Source organism: Lissotriton helveticus, chromosome 9 (assembly GCF_964261635.1).
Source record: "Lissotriton helveticus chromosome 9, aLisHel1.1, whole genome shotgun sequence".
NCBI classification, from domain to species: domain Eukaryota; kingdom Metazoa; phylum Chordata; class Amphibia; order Caudata; family Salamandridae; genus Lissotriton; species Lissotriton helveticus.
Window position 1 is genome coordinate 941,595,584 of NC_136070.1, and position 22,094 is coordinate 941,617,677.

Sequence of the window (22,094 nt, forward strand, 5' to 3'; positions counted from 1 at the left end):
ATGTGCTATCAGTTATACCATCACTACCTTTCCTGTTTCTTGTGAGCAATGAAATTTAAGTTAAGGTACCTTTGCTAAGTTGACAAACATGTACAAAAATTGGTCACTTCACTGGGACTGCAGCGACATTTGAAACTTTGTCTTCCCTTTTAAGAGAACAAGTATTGGCAAAACCAATAGGTCTCACCAATGTGAGAGCCATTGACTTTGCCAATGGCTTTAGCCATGTTGTACATCAGCATAGCTGCCGTTCAACATGGATAAACGTTAGTGGCGTGCTGTAGAGCAGAGTGGTGTAGAGAAGAGTACAGTAGAGTGGTTTAGAGGCATAGAGTGGTGTGGAGTGGAGTGGCATAGAATGTATTAGAGTGGCGCACAGTAGAGTGGCATAGATTGGCATGGCGTAGGATAAGGTGGAGTGGCATAGGATAGAGTGGAGTGGCAGGAAATGATGTAGAGTGGCAGAGAGTGACATAGAGTGGCATAGAGTGGAGTGGCATAGATTTGAGTGGTGTAGATTCAAATGGCAGAGGGTATAGTGGAGTGGCACAGAGTGAAGTGGCATAGAGTGGCATAGGGTGGCTTAGAATAGAGTGGTGCAGAATGGCATTGTTTGAGTGGCACAGAGTAGAGTGGAGTGGCGTAGAGTGGTGTGGAGTGGAGTGGCATAGAGTAGATTGGTATAGAGTGAAGTGGCGTAGAGTGGAGTAGTGTGGAGTGGGGAGGCATAAAGTAGAGTGGCATAGAGTGGGGTGGAGTGGAATAGTGTGGAATGGCATAAAGTGATGTAGAGTGGAGTGTTGTAGAGTAGAGTGGCATCAAGTAGATTGGCACAGAGTGGGGTGAAAAAGAGGGGGGTGTGGAGAACAGTGGCGTAGAGTAGAGTGGCATAGAGTGGGATGGCAATGAGTGGAGTGGAGTTGAGTGGGGTGGAGCAGCATAGAGTAGAGTAGCATAGAGTGGAGTGGCATAGAGTGGCAATGTGTGGAGTGGCATTGAGTGGAGTGGAGTGGGATGGAGTCGTGTAGAGTAGAGTGGCATACAGTGGAGTGGCATAGCTATAGTGGCATAGAGCAGAGTGGCATGGAGTAGGGTGGTGTGAAGTAGACTGGAGAGGCATAAAGTGGTGGGGAGCGGTGTAGGTGCCTTCGATTGGCACTGTGTGGAGTACCGTAGAGTAGAGTGACTTAGAGTACAGTGGAGTGGTTTAGAGTGGAGTCTAGTAGATTGGAGCGGAGTGGAGCAGAGTGGAATGGTGTGGCATAGAGTGGAGTGGCTTAGAGTAGAGTGGGGTGGAGTGGAGTAGATTGGTGTAAAGTTGAGTGGCATTGAGTTGAGTGGCGTGGAGTGGAGTGGAATAGAGTAGAGTAGAGTGGCATAGAGTAGAGTGAATCAGTGAATAGTGGAGTGGTGAAGCATAGAGTAGAGTGGCGTAGAGAAGTACAATTGTTTGTGTAAGTAACTAAAGCATCCATAGAGTTGGCAAATAGGGTGAAAGCGACATAAAAAAGAAGCCATATGTCTGTGCAAAAAATAGGAAAACACATTGCATGTCCAGGAATAATACCAAAACTCTTATAAAATAAAAATAAAATGTGTTGCAAAAAAGAGAAGAAAGAACAAAGATGAGGAAGTACACATGTACTTGGTCCATACTTCAGGGAGGAGCTAACAAGAGAAAGGAAGATAAGCGTATGGGATTTAAGCAATCGAAAGTTTGCCAATGCGAGGGACAACAAAAACAAATAATGGTATGCTCTGGGCGGGTTTTAAGCCCACTGAATAGTAAACAATGCATCTTGCAGCAGTGTGCAAGCGCTGTGTAAGTATATCCTAACAAAGGGTTTTTGTGTGCCCTATGTGGAATTGCTGCTTTGTGTCTAAAAGAAAAAGGATTGCAAGTCCCATGCTTCATGAATGGGAATCCTCTATTTTTGTAATACAATTGATCTGTTTATTGGTACACTGTTATAAATAATTGGAATCAATCAGTGTACTGTATCACTGTAACAAGATTCAGCAAGTCTCTTAACTTTCACATATCCTATTTCAAATATGCCTTTGTGAGGCTTTGGGAAACATTTCGGCCTGGATTTAACTGGGGCCCTTCCCCTTTGTGTGCTCCTTCCCCTTTGTGAATGCTGACCAAAAATGTTTTAGTATGCAGTGCTCCCATGGACCAATGTCTACTCTTAAAAAATCAAACTTACACTTTCACTTTTTTTATACATGCATCCTGTTTTTCTTTAAGGAAAAGGGTTACATTTGAATAAAAATACTTTATTTAAAAGCAACAGTAACTCAACCGTATTTAGTAGGAGGGACAAATAAAGGCGTACGTACAAGACATTGCAAGAAAACAGGAAAAAGGGAAGAGAGACTATAATTTTTGTTTTTTGAAAGTGCATATAGCATCATATATTTTTGATTTTTTTTTTCATACACAACAGTTTAGAACAGCACTATGAGCACAAAATGCGGATGCAACCCGAAGGGGGCTTTGTGCACTAGTGATAGTGAAGCAAAGAGTGACGACGCAAGTGACAGGTGGGTATATACAGCGAAAGACGCAAGGTGACACTTGTGAAAAAACAGTATATACAGAGTCAATGGTTCTTGCTCAATTAAATGGGTAATGATTGTTAGTGTAGGGAACCAAGGTAGAAGATTCGCCACGAGTCGCGCTGTAGGTGGGTCAACGGCGTTTCGATCCTGTTTAGTTGAGGATCTTCATCAGGACCGGGTTGCCAGTTCAAGTAGTGTGTAGTACAGGACAGTAGGTGGGCGGCCGTCCACGTCGTTTGGGAAGGTGCAGTCCAGTGTGGGTGGGCGCAATGTCCACCGGGGGTGAGGCTTATGAACTGTCCTGTTCGTAATCAATTATGGAAAACGAAAGGGCACTTGCTCGGAGCCCCGAGCGGGCCAGGACCGACTGGAGTTTCTTAGTCTATGTTGTTGTAGGGAAGGACGGGTAAATTCCCTTCTTCAGCGGACGATTTTCTAAATCTCGGTAATGAATACGGCAACCGTTGAAGTACGGGTGCCTGGGCGCAGTTGCAAGGCAGTTGAGTTGCCGCGATCCATGTCAGGTCAAGATGCGCGATTCGTGGCGCATCTTCTACCTTGGTTCCCTACACTAACCACTAACAATCATTTCCCATTTAATTGAGCAAGAACCATTGACTCTGTATATACTGTTTTTTCACAAGTGCCACCTTGCGTCTTTCGCTGTATATACCCACCTGTCACTTGCGTGGCGGTTTCTGGTTAAGGGCGTTTGGGCTCCGCCCCCTTTATTTTCATCCCCTCAGCGTCGGGCATTGCTAAAGTAAAAATACTCTTTAAGGGAAGACTATTATAAAAAAAAATTACACACGTTTGTTGGGGGCAAGGCAGTTGATGTGCTGACACACTGCCAGCCAGTCCGATGCATTCCTAAACTTTCTGTCTCTGGGCGAGCCCTGGCGACTGAGTCTAATGTATTTGCCGGGCGGCTGAGCTCACATCCCTGGGGTCTGTGAGGTCATCAGCTCGGCAAAGACATAGACTCGAGCTCCAGTCTCCACCCCCTGATGACGTGTGGGTAAAGTTTGGCCCGGGTGCTTCAGGTTGAAGCCCTGAAGCACCGGGGTTCCACGTCAATCAGGGAGAGGAGATGATGGTTACCCCACCCTTTCCCGATTCGTCACAGGGGGTGGTACCTGCCCTATGACGAGTTGAGAAGGGGTGGGGTAGAGGCTGCAAGCAGGCGGGAAGCGCAAAAGTCGATTGTGCGCAGTTTGCCATAATGACTTCTGAAAAGACACTTTGCAGCCTCGAGGAGATGCCGGTTTCCTGTGCTGCTAACTGCGGGACTTTATTGAGGCTGCCATTTGATCTCCAGCGCTTCAACTCTAAACTCGAAGACAGGTCTGAATGGATTATTTCGGGCCTGTAGTCAGAGAGTAGACAGAAGCAATGCTGACAGAACAACTCCCCTGGAACATATCAGGGGTCACTCACACTGGCATTCTATAACAAGCCCTCAGGAAGGTAAGCGCCATGGGAAAGTTTGGCAGTGAATACATTTGATTTAATTTGAAATAAAAGTCTTTTTCTGTTTTTGTTCACGTCGTAATTGTATTTCAGAACACCTTTGTTGAAATGTTTTAAGGGAATGGCATGCTACTGGGCCACAATATCCTAATTTAGTTTTGCAGGATTTGTATAAGTTTAAAAAGGAAGATATGCTTTTTACAACAGAGGGAATGAAATGCTGCCTAAATGGTCTCTATTTAAAAAAACCTGCATGCTTCACTGCCAAATATAATGGTATTAGTTTACCCTCATCCGGACGATGGAAATTGAAGTACTTCATGCTGGTATTCGTGCCATGCATTGAATGCTGTTGGCAAAACCTGAAACTCTCCCATCAATCTTGTTTTTTGTTTTTGCTAATACATATTTCCTCTATTCTGTACAGCTATTTTCAATTTATCATATAATTATATTTTGTTTGCACAGTAATTTGTGACCGCTGGGTCGGTGACTGGTTAATACTAGGGTATTTGTGCTGGCGAAGGGCCTGTGCTCTGCAGCTGCCCTCACAGTCCAGCTGCTTTTGGAACCTGATGTTTGATAGACAAAGATGAATACGAGGACAGGTCACAAACCTTATGTCTTATTGCATTTTTCTGTAAAGATGACAGTACACTTTTTGGTGGTTGATTAATCAGTTTGACAGTACTTTCCATTTTTCACTGTCCTGTTTTGAGTCTGAGGCCTATTTAATTATTTTGTTTTTCAATCTGTATCTTTTCAAGTAGAGACAATTTGTCTGAACAGTTTCCTGGTTGATTAACACTATAAATTGGCACCAGATACTAAAGTCACATGCAAAGATTGTTTTATGTTTAATATGTTTCATTTATTACATGCAAATATCAGGAAAATGCGCTTTGAATAGTGTCAATACTTCTTACTGGTTGGGCTATGACCAGCGGCGGTGCGTCCATTGGGGGCGTTGGGGCGTTGCTCCACTAGCCATGTGGACGACCGTCATGCTGATGCTACTCATACACGCTTATTTAATTTTTTTTATTATTTCTGAGAGCGCACTCTCTCGTGACTCGCCTGGAGAGAGCTCTGCCGGGACAAGCCCGGCTGAACCGGGGACATCGCACTGCGGAAGGGCTGTGGGGGCAGGGCTGCGGCAGTGAGTGACAGCGCAGCAGAATAGAGATTTAGCCAGCAGCTGCAGCAGTGAGTGTGCGTTTGTCAAAGTAAGGTCTAGTAATTTTTAGTACTGACCCAAGCATGCGCACACGAAGTACTGCTTCTCTCCCCCCTAAATTGTAACTCGAACATTGGCAGGGACCCGGGCCCCCGGGTCTCATTATGGCCAGGAATAACTCTGCTCTTAGCCAATCCTGGCGCAGTAGCACTGCTAATGCTGTGCCCGGATTGGCTGGAGTCACCGCGCTGACTACAGATGGTGCCGCCGCGCGTGGGGTGGTGGTGGATGCTCATGCCGCACTGCATGGCCAATCACACCATGGCGTATGCAAAGCCATGCAGTGGATTGGCCATTTCCTCTAGTGTTGTTGGTACATCACTGCGCCAGGCGCGCTAGTGCCTGTTGCGCCACGAGTCACGAGAGAGTGTCCAGTCATCGTGTCCCTCACCTCGTGCTTGGCTCGCCGCTGTTTGTACTCACTAAGACAACAACAGTACAGTCAATGTAAGTTTTTTACACTGTGTGTGACAGGGCTGCATTTAGGAGGCTTGGGTAAGAGCATTACCTCCCTGTGATTGGTCTCTCCGTGTTCGCTATGATAGTGACATCTCACAATCAGTGTTTCAGCATAAGCGGGACCAGGCAACAAACAGAGAAAAAAGACGTTCTATAACGTATAGTGTTTCACCTTCAAATGCTCGTTTAACTGATAACTGACAGCACTCTCTTCATAGGTCACACGGTAATCATTCCCAGGGCACCAGAGGGTGGTTGGTTCTCGCTCTGATGTCCCGTGAGAGGAGCTCATGGCCCCTTCCATATCCATTCTCGCAGCGACCTAGGACCGTGATCGGACCATCTGAGGTGGTGATTCTGATATGCGTTCACTTCACACGGACGACACATACACGCACTCAAGCGGACATACCATATGACAAACAGAGTCTGAAAGCACCCAGTGCACACAATGGCAGGAACATCTGAACAAATAAGCTCCCTTGCATAGTCACCAACTCCACATTTAAGCTGTTTAGAACTCAGTAAACATCGTGAATGGAATTGCCAAACACCCTGGCATCGAAGAGGTTAAAGTGCTTGCAGCGTCCCTGTTTGTGGCGGAGTTGGACTTGGCGTGTGGACAGCAGTGTGCATTACATGTATGATTGTCATTAATGTCTATTTGCACAATATCAACAAGAAGCTGTGCGTGGTTGATTAGAGTGATGAAGTAACCCACTCACTACTGGTGTCATGGCTGTCACCAAGTGTAAACAGCAATGCCTGCGCATGTCTTCCATCATTGGTTTATGAAAGGTGCCCAGCGTGGTCTGACCAACAGACAGTGCTGCTACTGACAGCACTTTGAGTGAAGTGCCGGACTGCAGTGAAGAGATGTTGCACTGCAATTAGAAGTACTGATGGTGTCGGAGATGCTTCGATGCACATGAATCAATAGTTGTATCCTTTGTGACCAGAACAGAACACAAAATCATTCCTAAAACCAATGAAAAAATACATAAATGTTTCTTTACATGACTGCTTACAGTCCACATGCATCAGTGTGCAAAGTTCCTATTGGCACAACCCCGGCCTGCAAAGCCCGGCGCAGTGGAGGAAGAATTAACCCAGCCTCCCCAGGCAGTAACTCCTGGGCTGCACACTGACTGTTTGCCGGACACTGCAGCTCAACTCCCATGACACCAGGCCAGGGTGGCCCCCTCACTCACTGCACCCAATATGTTACCGGAAGGGTCCGCACCTCACGGCCCCCCCATGTCAGTCACCCCTGCCATGCCCTTAACTATAAACCCCTCGCGCCGACCCGGCGCAGTTCTACATATCGCCCACCACCCCGCACCCCTTTACACCTGGGCAGGCCCAACTCTTGGTGCCAGGGGATAGCCTTGCCCAAACCCAGCAGGTGATGAGCGGACGCTGGGAGCGAGACCGGCTCTGCCGTCGTCAGCTCCGGCAGAGTCTGGCACTTGGAAAGAAACCCTACTCAGTGGTTATTAGTGCATTCTCTGGGAAGGTGTGGCAGTTGATCTTGTTGTCATGTATCATGGCACTAGTGTGGCCTTATCATAGATGTGCATTCAGGAGCTGACCGAGTGTTGAATTTTAACATGTTTGGACAAGGTGAATTAAGTGTGCAGTGGCATCCTTTCTGTTGTACTTAGTGTGAGGTTACATTACGATAAGACATTCGAAGATGCAGTTGCTGTCTTACAGGTAGCATGTGTCAGCACTGAGAGTGTGCAAGTTTAATTTCTATTGACTGAATAGTGTATCAAACAGCATTTCTTCACTAAGATATGCGATTTACGAATAATAAAAATATACTCACTGATAGTTAGGGGCCACTACTAGGTGTCATTGAGCCGAGCGAAGGAACAGAAAAGGATCACAGGAATACTGTTTCCTTTCGAGATGTTTACTTATGTTTCTTTGTTTTCCCATTAACAGCTTTTTTCAGACACAAAGAAAGAGACAGGAGAGGGGGAGTCAAAGTAAGGGAGGGGCGGATAAAGATGGGGAAAGACTGAGAGAGGAAAAGATAAAGACTTTAACAGCCAGTGTGACACCAAGACAGACACTGAAAGAAAGAGGAAGACATAAGACAGGGACTCTGAGACAGCCAAACTGAGGCAGAAAATACAAAGGCACTCATAGCCTGGGTGAATCCCAGACAGGAACAGAGAGAGCAGTAGGACATGCAAAGAGAGGAAGAGAGAAAGTGGAATGGCAGATAGGGAGAGAAGCAGAGAAAGGGAGAGACAGAATAAATACAAAGATGCGGAGAGACATAATTCGGGATTAAATTGGGAAAGACACAGTTTGACAGAGAGAAAGATTTAGTGACAGCAAGAAAAAAGAAAAAGCAGGAGAAAAGAAGGCGCGAAAGCCAGAGAACAGGAGAAATGAACGGGGAGTGTCAAAGAGACAGAAGAAAAGATGGAGAGAAAGAAGAGAAATATAAAATGAGGAGAGAATAGGGAAATAGGGAAAGAGAGAGAGACAGCACAAGACAAACAGACAGCTGAAAAAAGGGAGAGGACGATGAAGCGACAGGGAGGGAGAGGCAGGGAAGGCAGGGAGGCTTCAAACAATGAGGGGAAAAGTGAAATAAGGAGCGAAAAGGGAAACTAAACACATTTCAGATTTGTAGAATGTGTGCCTTTCGACATATGCCTTAAGATTTGTTGCAGATGGCAGTGAGGTTTTTTGATTCTTTGTCTCTGTAGTACTTGCTAGATTTGTTGGCCTTGTCAGAACTTTTTTCTTCCCTGAGTTGGTGTGTCTTAACCCTAGATTTTGAGGCACTCCTTTCTGAGCACTGCCGCTCCAAGCCTTCCTCCAGGACTGGTATTGCGGCCAAAACCCACCTGTCCACTTATATGGTTCTGGTCTGGCGGCCCCCTTCTGATCTATGGCCAACTGTGGACATCCACAAACGACTGCCCCTGCACACCCCAACTTACTGCACCCGCTGCCGCTGTTTCTTCTAGGCCTGCCTTTCCAGAACCAACACACAGTGCACTAATGGCTTATCTCTGGAGGCTCTGTACAGCACTACTTGTATGGCTGCGCCTCTTGTTTCACACCTTTACGTTGCACATTGTCCTTATTTTTACAGTATTGTTGTTGCTAACTGAGCACTGCTTAATCCCCCCACCTTTCCATTCCCCTTTGGGGAAGCCAGATGACGACAGAGGGCAGGTGGGAGGGCATGGGAGAGCAAACTGAAAACAGGGGGAAAGCAATCATGAGGTGTTGCCCAATAAGGAATGAAAAGATACATTTTGCCCCAAACGTTTGGTCCTTGTTTTTTCAGTGGAAAAGCCATAATGTAGGATTCCAAGTGAAGGCAGGGTGAAGAAGCAGTCGTAAGCATGAAAGATGCCTTAGAAGAGCCCCAGTCACCAGCTAAGGGCTTCAGGCACTCGGGCTCCCACTGGTTAATTGCTGACAAGAAGAGCCAAGGCTAGGCAGCATAGATCACAACCCATATCAAGTTCCTAAAGGTGTTGTTGCACCAAGGATATTGTTAATGTTTTTCCTAGAGAGAGATCAGAGTTTTGTCTAATGGAAGTTTTGACTCATGGAAAGGTAGCACAGAAGGTTAATGTGCCTGCTGCAAAGAACATGTACCTGATGCATATCACACAATGCACATGATGTAAATAGGTCAGTGAGTCACTGCTTTTGTCAAAGAGATCCTTTTGTTACTTGCAGTTTGTAAGTTAAAATCCTAACATACAACTGCAAGCTAATAACGTCATCTAAGAGCTGCATGCAAACTGCAAGGACAAAATTGGAGTGTTATGTATGAAGCTCTGTGGTTATACTGAATAAGCAGCTACCTATGTTATGACATCTATTAATGTAAGAACTGCACTTTCACAATTGCTTTATTAACCTTCCTGCTTTCTCAAATTTGCTTGAAAATGCACCATTTGTCCACCCTTTTTTCAAAATTTTCTCTGGGGGAAATCCCCCCGAACACTCCTTAGGGGGTTCGGGCTCGCTCGCTGCACTTGCTAGCTACGGTGCAGTATGATTATCATTTTACGCCGCACCACTTTCAAATGTCACCAGCCGCCACTGGTTGTCACTCTTTGCTTCACTATCACCAGTGCACAAAGCCCCCTCAGAGTTGCCTCCGCCTTTTGTGCTCACAGTGCTGTTCTAAACGGTTGTGTATGATATGTTTTTTTTCAAAAACATATGATGCTAAATGCACTTTCAAAACAACTAAATTATAGTCTCTCTTCCTTTTTTCCTGTTTTCTAGTAATGTCTTGTACATTAGCCTTTATTTGTCCCTCGTACTAAATCCGGTTGAGATATTGTTGCCTTTACACATGTACACCCAGATCTCAACTCGGTCTATGGGTTTTACTCCTGTTACCTTTACCCTTATTTAAAAGCAATCACAAACATGGTGGCCTGGTGACCCCTGCAGTCCACGATCCCTGTGATGGATTTGATTTCTAGTCGGTCGCAATTTGCGACCTACTTCATTAATATTCATGAAGTAAGTCAAATTGCGACCCACTAGGAATCAGGAATTTGAAAACTGACCTATTATTGCATAGGTTGGTTCTCAAATTACCATACTGGTCACAAAAATACTGTTGACAGATCGTGACCAGTTTTTTGTGACCTCTCTGTACATCTGGTCGGAAAGCTTGTCAGGAGAACCACACCAAATCTACAGCACAGCAGTTGTAAAAACAATAAACCTAGCTAGTACCAAATCGGATTAGAACCAAGCAGCAACTATGAAAAACACAATTAAATTTAACCAGCCCTAACCAGGGCCGGACTGGGAACCAAAACCGGCCCCGGAAAAGTGCTCAGCCGGCCCGGGGGGGGGGGGCTTGGGGGTGCGACCGAGCTCTATGCCGGGCCGGTTTTCGGCCGCTTTTGTTACAGGACCGATTTTGCAGCTATGCTGCATAAACGGCCCTGTAACAAAAACGGCCCCCAGGGGCCCAAAACCGGCCCCACCCTTGCGGCGCACCAGGGGATTGCCCGGTGCCCGCAACTCCCAGTCCGGCCCTGGCCCCAACCAGATGAATAATGAACAGAACCAGCATCTCCTAAAAACACATTGCTCCAAATTAGCACCCAACAAAAGCACACCCTTTCCACCCAGTGCTTATACCAGATTCACCCAACACCTACCAATAAGCACACTGAACACAGCACCAAAACGTAAATATTTATCACTTGTTTGTGTAATTTACTCAAATTTTGTCTTTTAGGGTGAAGCGAACAAGTCCCCCATCTAAATTGAAAATGGACCCCATGTCAGTACCATGAACTTAATACCTATCCCATTCCTCCGCCGAATATTCAACTCATATCTCTTCCATGGGTTGAGTTTTTAGCTTCTTTCTGATATGTTGTGTTGACGCTGCTCGACTCTAGCATTTACCACTTTCTCTTCCATGTGGCAGACGGTTTTCCTCACTCTCTTACAAGGGCCACCTATTTTTCCTCTCTCTGCGAACTGCTTATTTACTTCCTGTCTGAACGGTGAGCTGGTTATTTACTTCCTGTCTACACTGTGAGCTCAGCATCTGAGATTAGCAAAATACAGATATTTCTATTCATTTGCAGTTGTGTTTTGTGAGTGCTGTAGTCAGTCAATCACCTCGCACGCAGAAATATTGAGTGATTATATGGAGCAGACACTCACTGCTCAGTGTACCCAAATCCTGCCACAGAAGGCCTGCCAGTGACGGGTAACCCTAAGCAGGACTCCAGCAGCACACTCCAGTGGATCCACTGTAAAGGTCAGTTATCCTGGCACTGAGGCCCATCCTTCGCAGAGAAACCTCCTAAACATCCTGTGTATGAGACACGCTACCTCGCCCTGGTCCATCGCTTTGCATGGGCACTGTTCTGATTCGTGCATGGTAAACTGGTGCCAAGCATTGGCATCGTCATTACGAACTGACAGCACTCTAGCCTTCTCAGCTGCACGCATCTTGCATACTGGAGACTGACAGCATAAAGCACAAATGAGACCGCAGAATGTGCAATCAGCTAATAAAAGGGCAGTAATCTTGAGACAGTTTTTATATGGGCGAATAACAAACCTGTGAATTGCTGTCGCTTGGCGTAGTCCACATTAAGAAACATACTCAAACAAGGCAACATTAACAGCAGCAAAACCCATCAAAGAGCGTCATATTAAATAGGCATTAAACCCAGCAACCAACTACAGGAAATTGGTCGAATGATACAAGCACTTACTTGATTCTAGTGATTAACAATTCATCTGTACTAGTTTTGGGGGACCTCAACTTTTGGCCTAACGATCCTGCCGAAAGCCCTCAATCAAAAGAGTTCACCAGTTTTATGAGCAGCTTGAATTTCTTGCCGCTCATTTACAGTCCCACCCACATACATGGCCATACGTTAGACCAAATCTGGTCACTGAATGTCCCGTTTACATCCCCCATAATATCCCCGTGTTCCTGGTCAGACCATTCCATCATCACTTTTTCCCTTGATCTAGCGCCTCTAGCCAAACCCCAGCTCCCCAAAAACACTTGGGTCCGGAAATGGGGCAAAACAGATATGCCTTCTCTCTGCTCAACTCTGGCCAGAACTTGTCCCGACCTCTCAGGCCTTGCAGCTACCTCTCAGCTGGCCGCCATTAACAACTGGCTCACCCTGGCGGGTGATGAATTTGCTCCCCTAAGGCGGCTTACAGTCAAGCGGGCCCATGCAGCCAATCGATGGTTTACTTCAGACCTCAAAGAAAAGAAATTAGCCGCAAGGAGGGCCGAGCGAGCTTGGAGAAGAACTTATAGCCCCGCACAAAAGACAATTTATTTGTCCGTTTTGCAAACCTACAAAAAGGGCATTCTTGAAGCCAAAACTGAATACTACACGAGCAGGATTATGACAGCCGAATCTCGCTCTAAGGAAATTTTTTCCACCGTCCATGAACTGGCATCATCCAGTAGAGCTACGGCCACCACCCCCCCTTCCCAGTCCCTCTGCAATTCGCTCAATGAATTCTTCATTGACAAAGTTATTAAAATCAAACACAACATCCCGCTGCCCTCCCCCACATTTGTCAATCCCTCCCCGCCCCCTACCACCCTTAAACTTACCAATATCCCGCTGCTAACCAATGACACACTCCTTTCTCTGCTTCACCGGGTTAAATCTGGCTCTCCCTTGGACTTTGCCCCTGCTCACATCCTCAAGGAAATCTATTCAACCTGCCCCACACCATCCCTGACCCTTCTTAATGATTCGCTTACACACGGTATTGTCCCTAGCCCACACAAATCGGCGGTCGCCATACCAATCATAAAAAAACCTGACGCCGACTCATCCTCCCCCTCCAATTACCGCCCTATCTCCCTCCTACCCTACCTAGCAAAAGTCCTTGAAATCCATGTCACGACCACCCTGAGCACCCACGTAGAGGCAAATCATTGCCTCTCCCCCTGTCAAGCCGGCTTTCTCCCCCGGCACTCTACAGAGAAAGTGGTGATCTCAGTAATGGACAAATTGCGTGAAGGTATCGACATCAACCTTCCGCAAGCCCTGATCCTCCTAGACTTGTCCGCCGCTTTTGACACGGTGGACCGCTCCATCCTTCTCCGCCGTGTCAGGGCGGCGGGCATAGAGGGCTCGGCCCTCTTATGGCTCGAGTCCTTCCTCACTGGGAGGGCTCAGGCGGTCCATTTGGCTGGCTTCGCCGCGGCCTCCCGCAAGGTAGAGTGCGGGGTCCCCCAGGGTTCATCACTTTCCCCTCTTTTGTTTAATTTATACATTTACCCCCTAAATTTTTATGTTACAGCAGCTGGAGGTCACCGTGTTCAACTACGCAGATGACCTCCAGCTAATCTTTAACCTTTCCCACCCATCTTCATCCGCCCAGAATGTCCGGACAGTCATGACGTTCATTCAGGACTGGATGAACTGCAACCACCTCAAACTCAACCCGGACAAGACCGAGCTGGTCCTGACCGGAGGTGGTTGCAGTCCGTGGTCCCCTTCCTTTTGGCCCTCATCCCTTGGTGTCCCTCCACTCCCCGTATCCAAAGTAAAAACTCTTGGGATCTTCCTAAACCCACAACTCACTGTCCATCCACAGGTTAGTTCTGTGGTCTCTTCCTGTTTTTTTTCCCTCAGAATAATCAGAAAAGTTTCTCGTTTTTTTTCTCCTTCTGCTTTAAAAATAATCATGTTGGCCATGGTACTATCCCGTATAGACTATGGTAACATAATCTACAACGGGACTCCTGCTTATGCGATCCACCGCTTGCAGTTGGTGCAGAATCAGGCTGCTCGCCTGATTCACGGCCTACCCAAATACCATCGGGCCACTCCACTGCTTAAAGCACTACATTGGCTTCCTGTGAAAGAGCGTGCCCTTTTTAAACTTGGCTGCCTCACCTACCAGGCTAGGTCGGGTACCGCCCCGAGTTCATCTGCTCTGCTATTAAGCCCTACCTTCCAGGCAGAGAACTTCGCTCCACTTATCTGGCCCTACTAGCCATTCCCCGCTTTAAAAAACAGAGGGCCGGTGGAGCAAGGTTCGCTGTTTTGGCTCCAGTTTTCTGGAACTCCCTCCCTGTTGCCCTGCGGACTTCACCTTCTTACCTCCAGTTTCGGAAGGACCTCAAAACCTTCCTTTTTACGTTAGCTCACACTGCTTAAACTCCTCCTGCTGTTGCCGTCCACTGGTTCACTCATAGCGCCATGAAACCGCTGGGTAAAAGTGCGCTGTATAAATGTTTTTAAATTCAAATTCAAATTCTCACCGGACTATGTAAAAAATGCTAGAAGCACACCATATTCAATCAGCACCTAACAAATACCCAAAAACCTAAACAACACCTACAATCAGCATCCAAAACTCAACCCAACCAGAAGGACACATGTGCCATGGACTCTTACTACAGGAAATTTAAGCCCACTCAGCACCTGCTAGAACACTCTGAAATTATTGACCCCTCAGCAGACTTGGCCTGTACCCATTCAGAGGCACGCCAAACTCAGCAAGCACCATCTCAGTTCACATCTAACTTCATTAACATTTACCTACAAGCACATTGCAAATGATCAGATCTACCATTAAGAGACACCAAACCTGGTCAGCACCTACAGAAACATACCAAAAGATCGCCAGCATCTTCCAAAGCACAACAAACCTGCCCTACAGATACTAGAAACGTCCAAAAAGCACACAAACGTCAGCAAGCACCCACTTAAAGCACACCTGATTTTGTTACAGTGTATCTACAAGTAAACTGCACATGATCAGGCTTACCACTAATGGATCGAACATAGCCAGAACTGAAACACAGCAAATCTGGACAGCGCCTTCTAAAAGCACTCCCAATCCCCCATGAAGGTACAAGAGCCACACAGAATATAACTGGGCTAGCACCTTCCTGAAGCAAACACGACCAAACCTTCATCTACTAGAAGCACAACACACCTACCAGCATCTACTAAAGTGCACAAATTCAACTAGAACCACCTAAAATCACATTATATCCAGCAAGTACATACCAGAAGAACACAGAGCTTGATCAGCACAGTGCAGAAGCTACTAGGACCACATCAAACTTCGCTAGCTTATACTAGGAGAGTACTAAAGCCAGCGAGCCCCTACTAAAAACACATAAACCCAAATCAGCATCTACCAGCAACATGCATGACTCAACCAGCACCCACACGAAACTGGCCAGCACTTAACAGACACGGGCAAAATAGAGTCACAACTAATTAGGACTATGCCTAATTTCACCAGAAAATAGCAGCAGGGCATTAAATGATGGGTGATCGCAGTAATTAAAAACTGATTTTGAAACGGGTCTCTTCAGGTGCCCTATGTCATTTACTTAAAGTGTCAATCAAAAATAGTGATTGAGTTCTCCACGATGACTGTAAAAACTTATGAGGCAGACATCAGGATATTGTGGCATGGATTAGGAAATTGTGCAGCTTAAAAATGGCAATTTTCTGGCACACTATTGCGTTTTTACTGCATTTTTGCAACACCTTGTTTTAGTTGCATGTAGTTGTTATGTCCTAATAAAAAGGGAATCTGGAAGAAAAACTGATGGTGTGTACTCTTCTAATCACAACATCATAGGGCTCCTTCTCGCATTGATGCTATGTTGGGGTACCAGTGTGGGCTATGAACCTGGTAGAGGTGAGCTATTGAGATGTAAAATGCTTGGAAGAAGATCCTAAATGAGGAGTGGTGTGGGTGTCAAAGTCTATTTAAGTGGAATAGGAATCAGCAGGAGGGAAAAGGAATGGAGTAAAACTACCTCCTGGGGGATCTCAAATGTTACACAGTGGGTGTTGGCGTGCCGAAGCATGGAGTATTCTTTGTAGTGCTATTCAATAGTTATGCAGACTTTAGCTTCTGATTGACGGTGAACTGTGGAGATGATCAATCTGTTCACATCTTTTTTTAACCCCTTCCGTGCTCATGACGAGCTGAACTCGTCACGAGTTACACCGCTCGCACGCTCATGACGAGCTCAGCTCGTCATGTAACGTGGCTTTTTTAAAAACGCAGCACGCAGCGGGAAAACCGCTAGCGCGCATGCGGTTAAAGGATGGTGGACTGAGAAGATGTGACAGCTGGTGGTTACATCTTCTCAGTCCACCATCCTTTGATGATGGTCGGCTGGGAAGATGCTGGTGCTACAATTGTCCCTCACCAACACTCACTTCCAATTATCAGCTTTTTTAAATAATAAAAATCTATAAGCACAATCCCAATATTGTCATGGGTCAATACATAATGTATAACACACATAGTGGCTTAAAATAGTTAATGTTTTTGGCAATCCATAATCAGTGGTTTATTTATGCCTGCACTTTATCAGTTACCAGATGACGCCATGCCATTGATGACGCTGTACTCTAGTACTGGGATTTACTTCTAGAAATCACTGTTTTCAGCTATGTTAGTCCAATTGATTCAATTGTATTGTATTGTAATAGCATTTACATAGTGCTTACTACCCCTCACAAGGGGTTGAAGAGCATTAAGATGAGTAGCACACAACTCTTGATTCCAAAGTTACTGATTATTCCAGTGGTTGTTGGTTATTGGGATTAGTCTTATGTTCTCATGGAAATCATCCCATGCACTTACACCAGTTCGATCCGTTACAGGTAACGATGACTACCGGACCCATTAACCAACTAACAAATGAACTCACTGAAAACGGAGACATTTGACTACCTGTTTTGTGCGTGCAGAAGGTACATTAGTCAAGTGGCTCCTTTTAATAGGGGTGGAACGTATGACCGGTAGGTAGGTGACATGCACATCTCAGCAGCAGGTGCATAATGCCCAAGCTGCCTCTACAGCTTAGATTCACGGAGGAAGAAGTTGAGGGCCTTTCAGCTGTTCTGGCTGCTCCCCATGTAGAGAATGTGGATGTACAGAAGAGCTCTTCTCCTGCCCCACCCCTCTGTGGATAAAATAGTAGCCCGGGTTCCAAAGGGCTGTAGATCATGACCTTATCCAACATAGTCAAGTTTTGCTCATCTGCCCTTCAAAGTGGGCAGGAGGGAAAAGAATGTACCTCTGTACACAGAGATACTGCTTCAAAATTAGAGGAGACATCAAACCATCCCCTCGTCCAAGAGACAGTAAGGCCAATAACTGAGAATGAACCAATCACATTTTTACAAAACAGCTGCAAACTGCCCATCAATGACAGGAAATGATTAAATAAAGTCAATGCATTTGTATACAGGAATAGAAAGCAATACTTTTGCACTTTGTTGTAAATCATACTCACTGTCTGCTCCCTCAGCCACAGCAGCTGATAGGACACCTGACTAGGGATGGGCGAGCCTCTAAAAGCTTGAGCCAAACGCTTGACGCCTTACTCGGTGTGAGGACCTCTTTTAATCTCAAGTCCAAAACGAGCTGAGCTTTAACAGGAGGTGATATAGCCAGTGGCTACAGCTGCTGCTTGTGTAAGAGGGAGAACCAGGTTTGAATCCCGGCTTTAGCCCAGCCTCCTGTGAATCCAGTCTCATGTACTTGTACCAAAAAGATAGAAAACTGTGTAACCTGGTTCCTGTATGTTGTGAAGCACTCTTATGTCCTTGGGCAATGTTTGCACTTTTTAAACTGCCAAAAATACAATGTGGACTCTGCCTGTCACTCACAGTCTAATCTCATCCTCCAAGACCTAAAGAATAAGGGGCAGATTTACAAGAAACTGACGCATCTTTATAGATGTGTCAGTTTCCCTGCGCCTGAGTGAAAAACCCTTGGGCCACACTAGATGCGCCGTATTTACAATACGGCGCACTATGGCGCAAGGATTGATAGATGCGTCAGAAATTCTGACGCATCTGTTGGTGGAAAAGTCATGCATTGCTGGAGTTGTGTCGCAAGCACGACGCAACTTCAGAAATGCGGGTTGTGGCCCATTTCCAATACACTGTGTCACTCCTGACGCCTGCTTCAGGCGTAAGGTTTTGACGCAGTGGCGTCCTAAAAGTCATGTAGATTTCACTGTGTCACTTTTATGAGGCTTTCCTGCGTGGGAACGCCTACACTGCATACATTATACCTGATGCAGGTATAATATCACGCATGGCTTTACAACGTGACGCAGCTCCCTAGATGCGTCACGTAGTAAATTTGAAGCATTTTTTATGCCGTCGTTGCATCACAAAAGTGATGCAGCAGCGTAAAAGTAACGCAAGGGGCTTGTAAATCTGCCCCTAAGCATATTGATGTCTGGAAGAGATACCCATCTAGTGGCTGGTTTGCACAGTGTGATCCTGGAAAATGGGGGATAAATCCCGCCTTCCCTGCTTGACCAAATTGTGTGACATTAGGTAAATACTTTTTCACTAAGCCTTCGTTTTGTTTATTACCACATATGAGAGCACTTCAAATACGTGAGTTCAGGATGTGTACTGTACACAAGCCTGTCTTGTGTTTGATTTAATACTTTATACTGTTGCTCCATCTTTAATAAGAATCTAGGCCATATAAAGGGTACAGTTGACAACTGACGTACCTCTTAGTCGCCACTGGAATTATGCGATTCTGCAACCGCTGCTATTTTTGCCTGCATATAGCCAGTGTCTAACCCAGGGTGGTGTGGAGTGCAAAAAAACGATGGATTTAGGCCCAGATCCTTGTACTGGGGTGAATGTATGACATTGTTCTACATTCTGTCCATCAATTGTGTTTTTTGTGATTATGGATTGGCCACATGATCCATCATCTGATGCATAATCTGCATACTTTAACAAAAAAATGGTTTCTAGAGCAAACGGATCAAAAGTTACTAAAAACGTAGCCACATCTGTTTGCGCGCAGTGGAGAGCCCTTTGCGAAAGTTAATTTGTCATCTTTCAGTTGCTTACTTCTGTATTTGGTTCTAGAATTGGTACTAATGAGGTGAAATCTTTGCCCAGACAGTATTACTATGTGAAGAAATTGTAAAATAATAGAGTAATTCTATGTGCTGCATTATGCAGCATCATTTCTCTTTTCTTACCGCATAATTCACTAAACTCTGCCGCATAATTTGGTGCTCCCCTGCCGAATAATTTCAGTGGCCCTGCTCTTCATCCACTTATAGCATAGTCATCAGGGCCCGTGCAGCAATGTTGTGTTAATTTTCACCTCTTCGTATCTCTTAATGCGTATATATAATCGGATGTATGAAAGTGATACTCTTCTGCATTTTGAAGACACCATATCATATTCTAATATTATCTTTGTTGCATTGCTTACATGCCAAATATTTTCTGGGCTTGCCTCGTAAACGGGCTCTTTGAGCGAGGGCTGACCCTTGGATTGCTCTCTGTTTATTTGTTGGCTCGCCCACCTCTACAGCTGGCCTCCCCCAGGCGGCTCCTCCTTCATTTGTTTGGTGGCAAATGCAAGAAATCTGCAGCACATTTTATTTATTCAATGGCGTTTTGGGGATGTGTGTGTCAGAAATGATATGCCCAGCAGACTGCTGGTTGCAATATAGTATTTGAAAGGAAGGATGGCATGTAGAAAGCTATTACAGAACATAATTCACAGATTAATTTCTAGTTTTTCTTTTTTGCCAGAGCCCGTGAATCAAAATGTATGTGAAGCCCCTTCTCTCCTAATCCATAGCTTCAGTGGATCCCTCATCTCCAAGGTTCTTGATATATGGTCTTAGTGATGCCATTGTCACCAACATTCCTCAGTTGCAAGAGCTTGGCTCTTTAAAGATTATTGTATCCAAAGCTTTTGTAGCCAGGATGCATGTATCGGATCTCATCTGCCCCAGATTCCTGAAGGAGAAACAAATCAACAATCAGACCAGCACCTGTTCTCCAGTATGGCTTCTTCACTGCTCCATGCAGGTGCCTATTCTTATAGTGTTCTCCCCTCTTATTAGCCCCTGGCTGTATCTTTTCTCCTTTTTTCAATCTATCAGTGGCGGCTACGCTGGAGGAGCCTCGCCCCATTGCTTTTAGGCAGTGCGAAGTAGAAACATAAAATGAGAATAACTATTATGCTTGTGCTGCTTTTTGGGTGGGCGAGTGGACTGGGCTTCTCTGCTCACGGAGAGTCCAGATGAGGCCCGAATGCCTGGGCCGAAACGCGTCGACCCCACAGATTCGAGGAGTCAGACGGAACTTGAACACGAATAAAGAAATTGGTTACACACATTTCAGACTTATTAGAGGGTTGACTTTTCCCCTATTTTGTGTATGGGACTAACTCATGGTTAAATTGCTCAAAAATATGCAGCAATCCTTTGTTTGAAGAATGGGTTGGAAGGAATGAGAAACGATTTGTTCAATTATTGATGTTGTTTTGTGACCTTGTGTTTTACATGTTGACTACATGGATAATGAATTAAAGAATTCATAAAAAGAGATTGAAACCTCTTCTAATCGGATTTGGAGGTGTTATGTAACTTAATACTTAGCTTCATTAATAGTTGGATTTTTTTCCTGTGAGTAGGAACCAATTTATGTAGTACCTTCTGAAACTTCTTATTGATTCATCCACATCACCCCCCCTTGGTTTCTATTTGATGTTCTTAGCCCAGATGTTTGAGGAGGATTAGTGCAAACCCCTTAGCTTCGTTACTGCTTGCGGAGCAGGCCAGGGTAGGAGTGGTTTGCCCACTCCTAAGTGCACATGACTGTTTGGCGGCCCACTTGGTCTACCCAAAACAGTCATGTCCACTTTCCCTATTCTCCATGCAGGCTGCATTACAGCCTGCGCGATGAACATACCCAGGCCCCCATTCCCTGGCTGAGTGTCGAACCAGGACGCTCAGACCAATCACAACTCTACACTGCAGTGCTGTGATTGGTCAGAAGAACTTGGGTGCTTACAAATCACAACATTGCATTGCAGCGTTGTGATTGGTCAGTGCAGTCTGGCTGTGCTCCCTGTTCCTTGGGTTTGATGAGGAGAGCAGGAGCAGAGACGCAGGACCCTGCGTTTTGGTGTGCTTTATATAGGAGTAGTTAGTTTGGGAACTTCTTCCTTTCACGTTCCTACTTCTAAAAAAAAGAAAAGGCCTCATGTGCCTTCATGAGCATTTCCATCTGCAAACCTGTGCTACCTGTCCTTATCCCCCTAAACCACTCAGTACAATATATAGCTTTAGGTGCCTTGATCTACTGGCACCACTGCACCTCCACACTCTCCCAGAGATCTTCGAGCTAAACCCACCATTACAGTATGCGAGGCCATCCTTGAGACCCACCTTATCAGTCTTAAGTATATGGAAGGTTGATCAACTCAAAAGACAACTCACCCTATTCTTCATTATTGGTGTCCAGAAACTGAATAGTAGTTATATTGTATGTAACATCACTGCATTAACCTCTCCACAGCAATCATCTGCGCCATTATCTGTGTTTCCACTCCTACATTTATCTAATGCACCTTCATGATACTGTTTTAGTGTCTGTGGTCAAAATGTGTATTGCTTCATTAAATGCAAACCCAGCTACACAGAATTGCTGCAGTTGGTGCACTGCATCATGATATTTCTGACCTTTCATTGGCGTTCCTGCATCCTCTGGTGACCACAGCATTATGAAAATTCATTGCTTTCTCAATGATGTGGCAAGAAATATTGTCAAGTCTGTGTTTGTGTATGTTATACATTATTAAACTCCCTGGTTGTTACAGGTGCAGTGCCATAAGCAGACCGGATACTGTTGGTGCTCCACTGCAGATGGAAAGCCAGTCAGTGGGACATCCGTTGTCAACCAGACCCCCAACTGTACCGGTACAACTAATATCTACTTTATGTCTTTGTACTAAATTCTTAAAATTTCCTGCACTAATCTCTATTAAACAGAGCTGCTCCCCACACTTGGCA

The 22,094-nt window shown here is 45.5% G+C and overlaps 1 protein-coding gene across 3 annotated transcripts in view; it reads left to right on the forward strand.

The window, feature by feature from the left end:
* LOC144783075 (SPARC-related modular calcium-binding protein 1-like) overlaps positions 1 to 22,094 on the forward strand; it is a 419,240-nt gene that overhangs the window by 187,666 nt on the left and 209,480 nt on the right. For all 3 annotated transcript variants that reach the window (XM_078662241.1, XM_078662242.1, XM_078662243.1), the window contains exon 4: positions 21,902 to 22,001. In XM_078662241.1, coding sequence (XP_078518367.1) covers positions 21,902 to 22,001 — 100 coding nt within the window. The remainder of the gene's footprint in view (positions 1 to 21,901; positions 22,002 to 22,094) is intronic.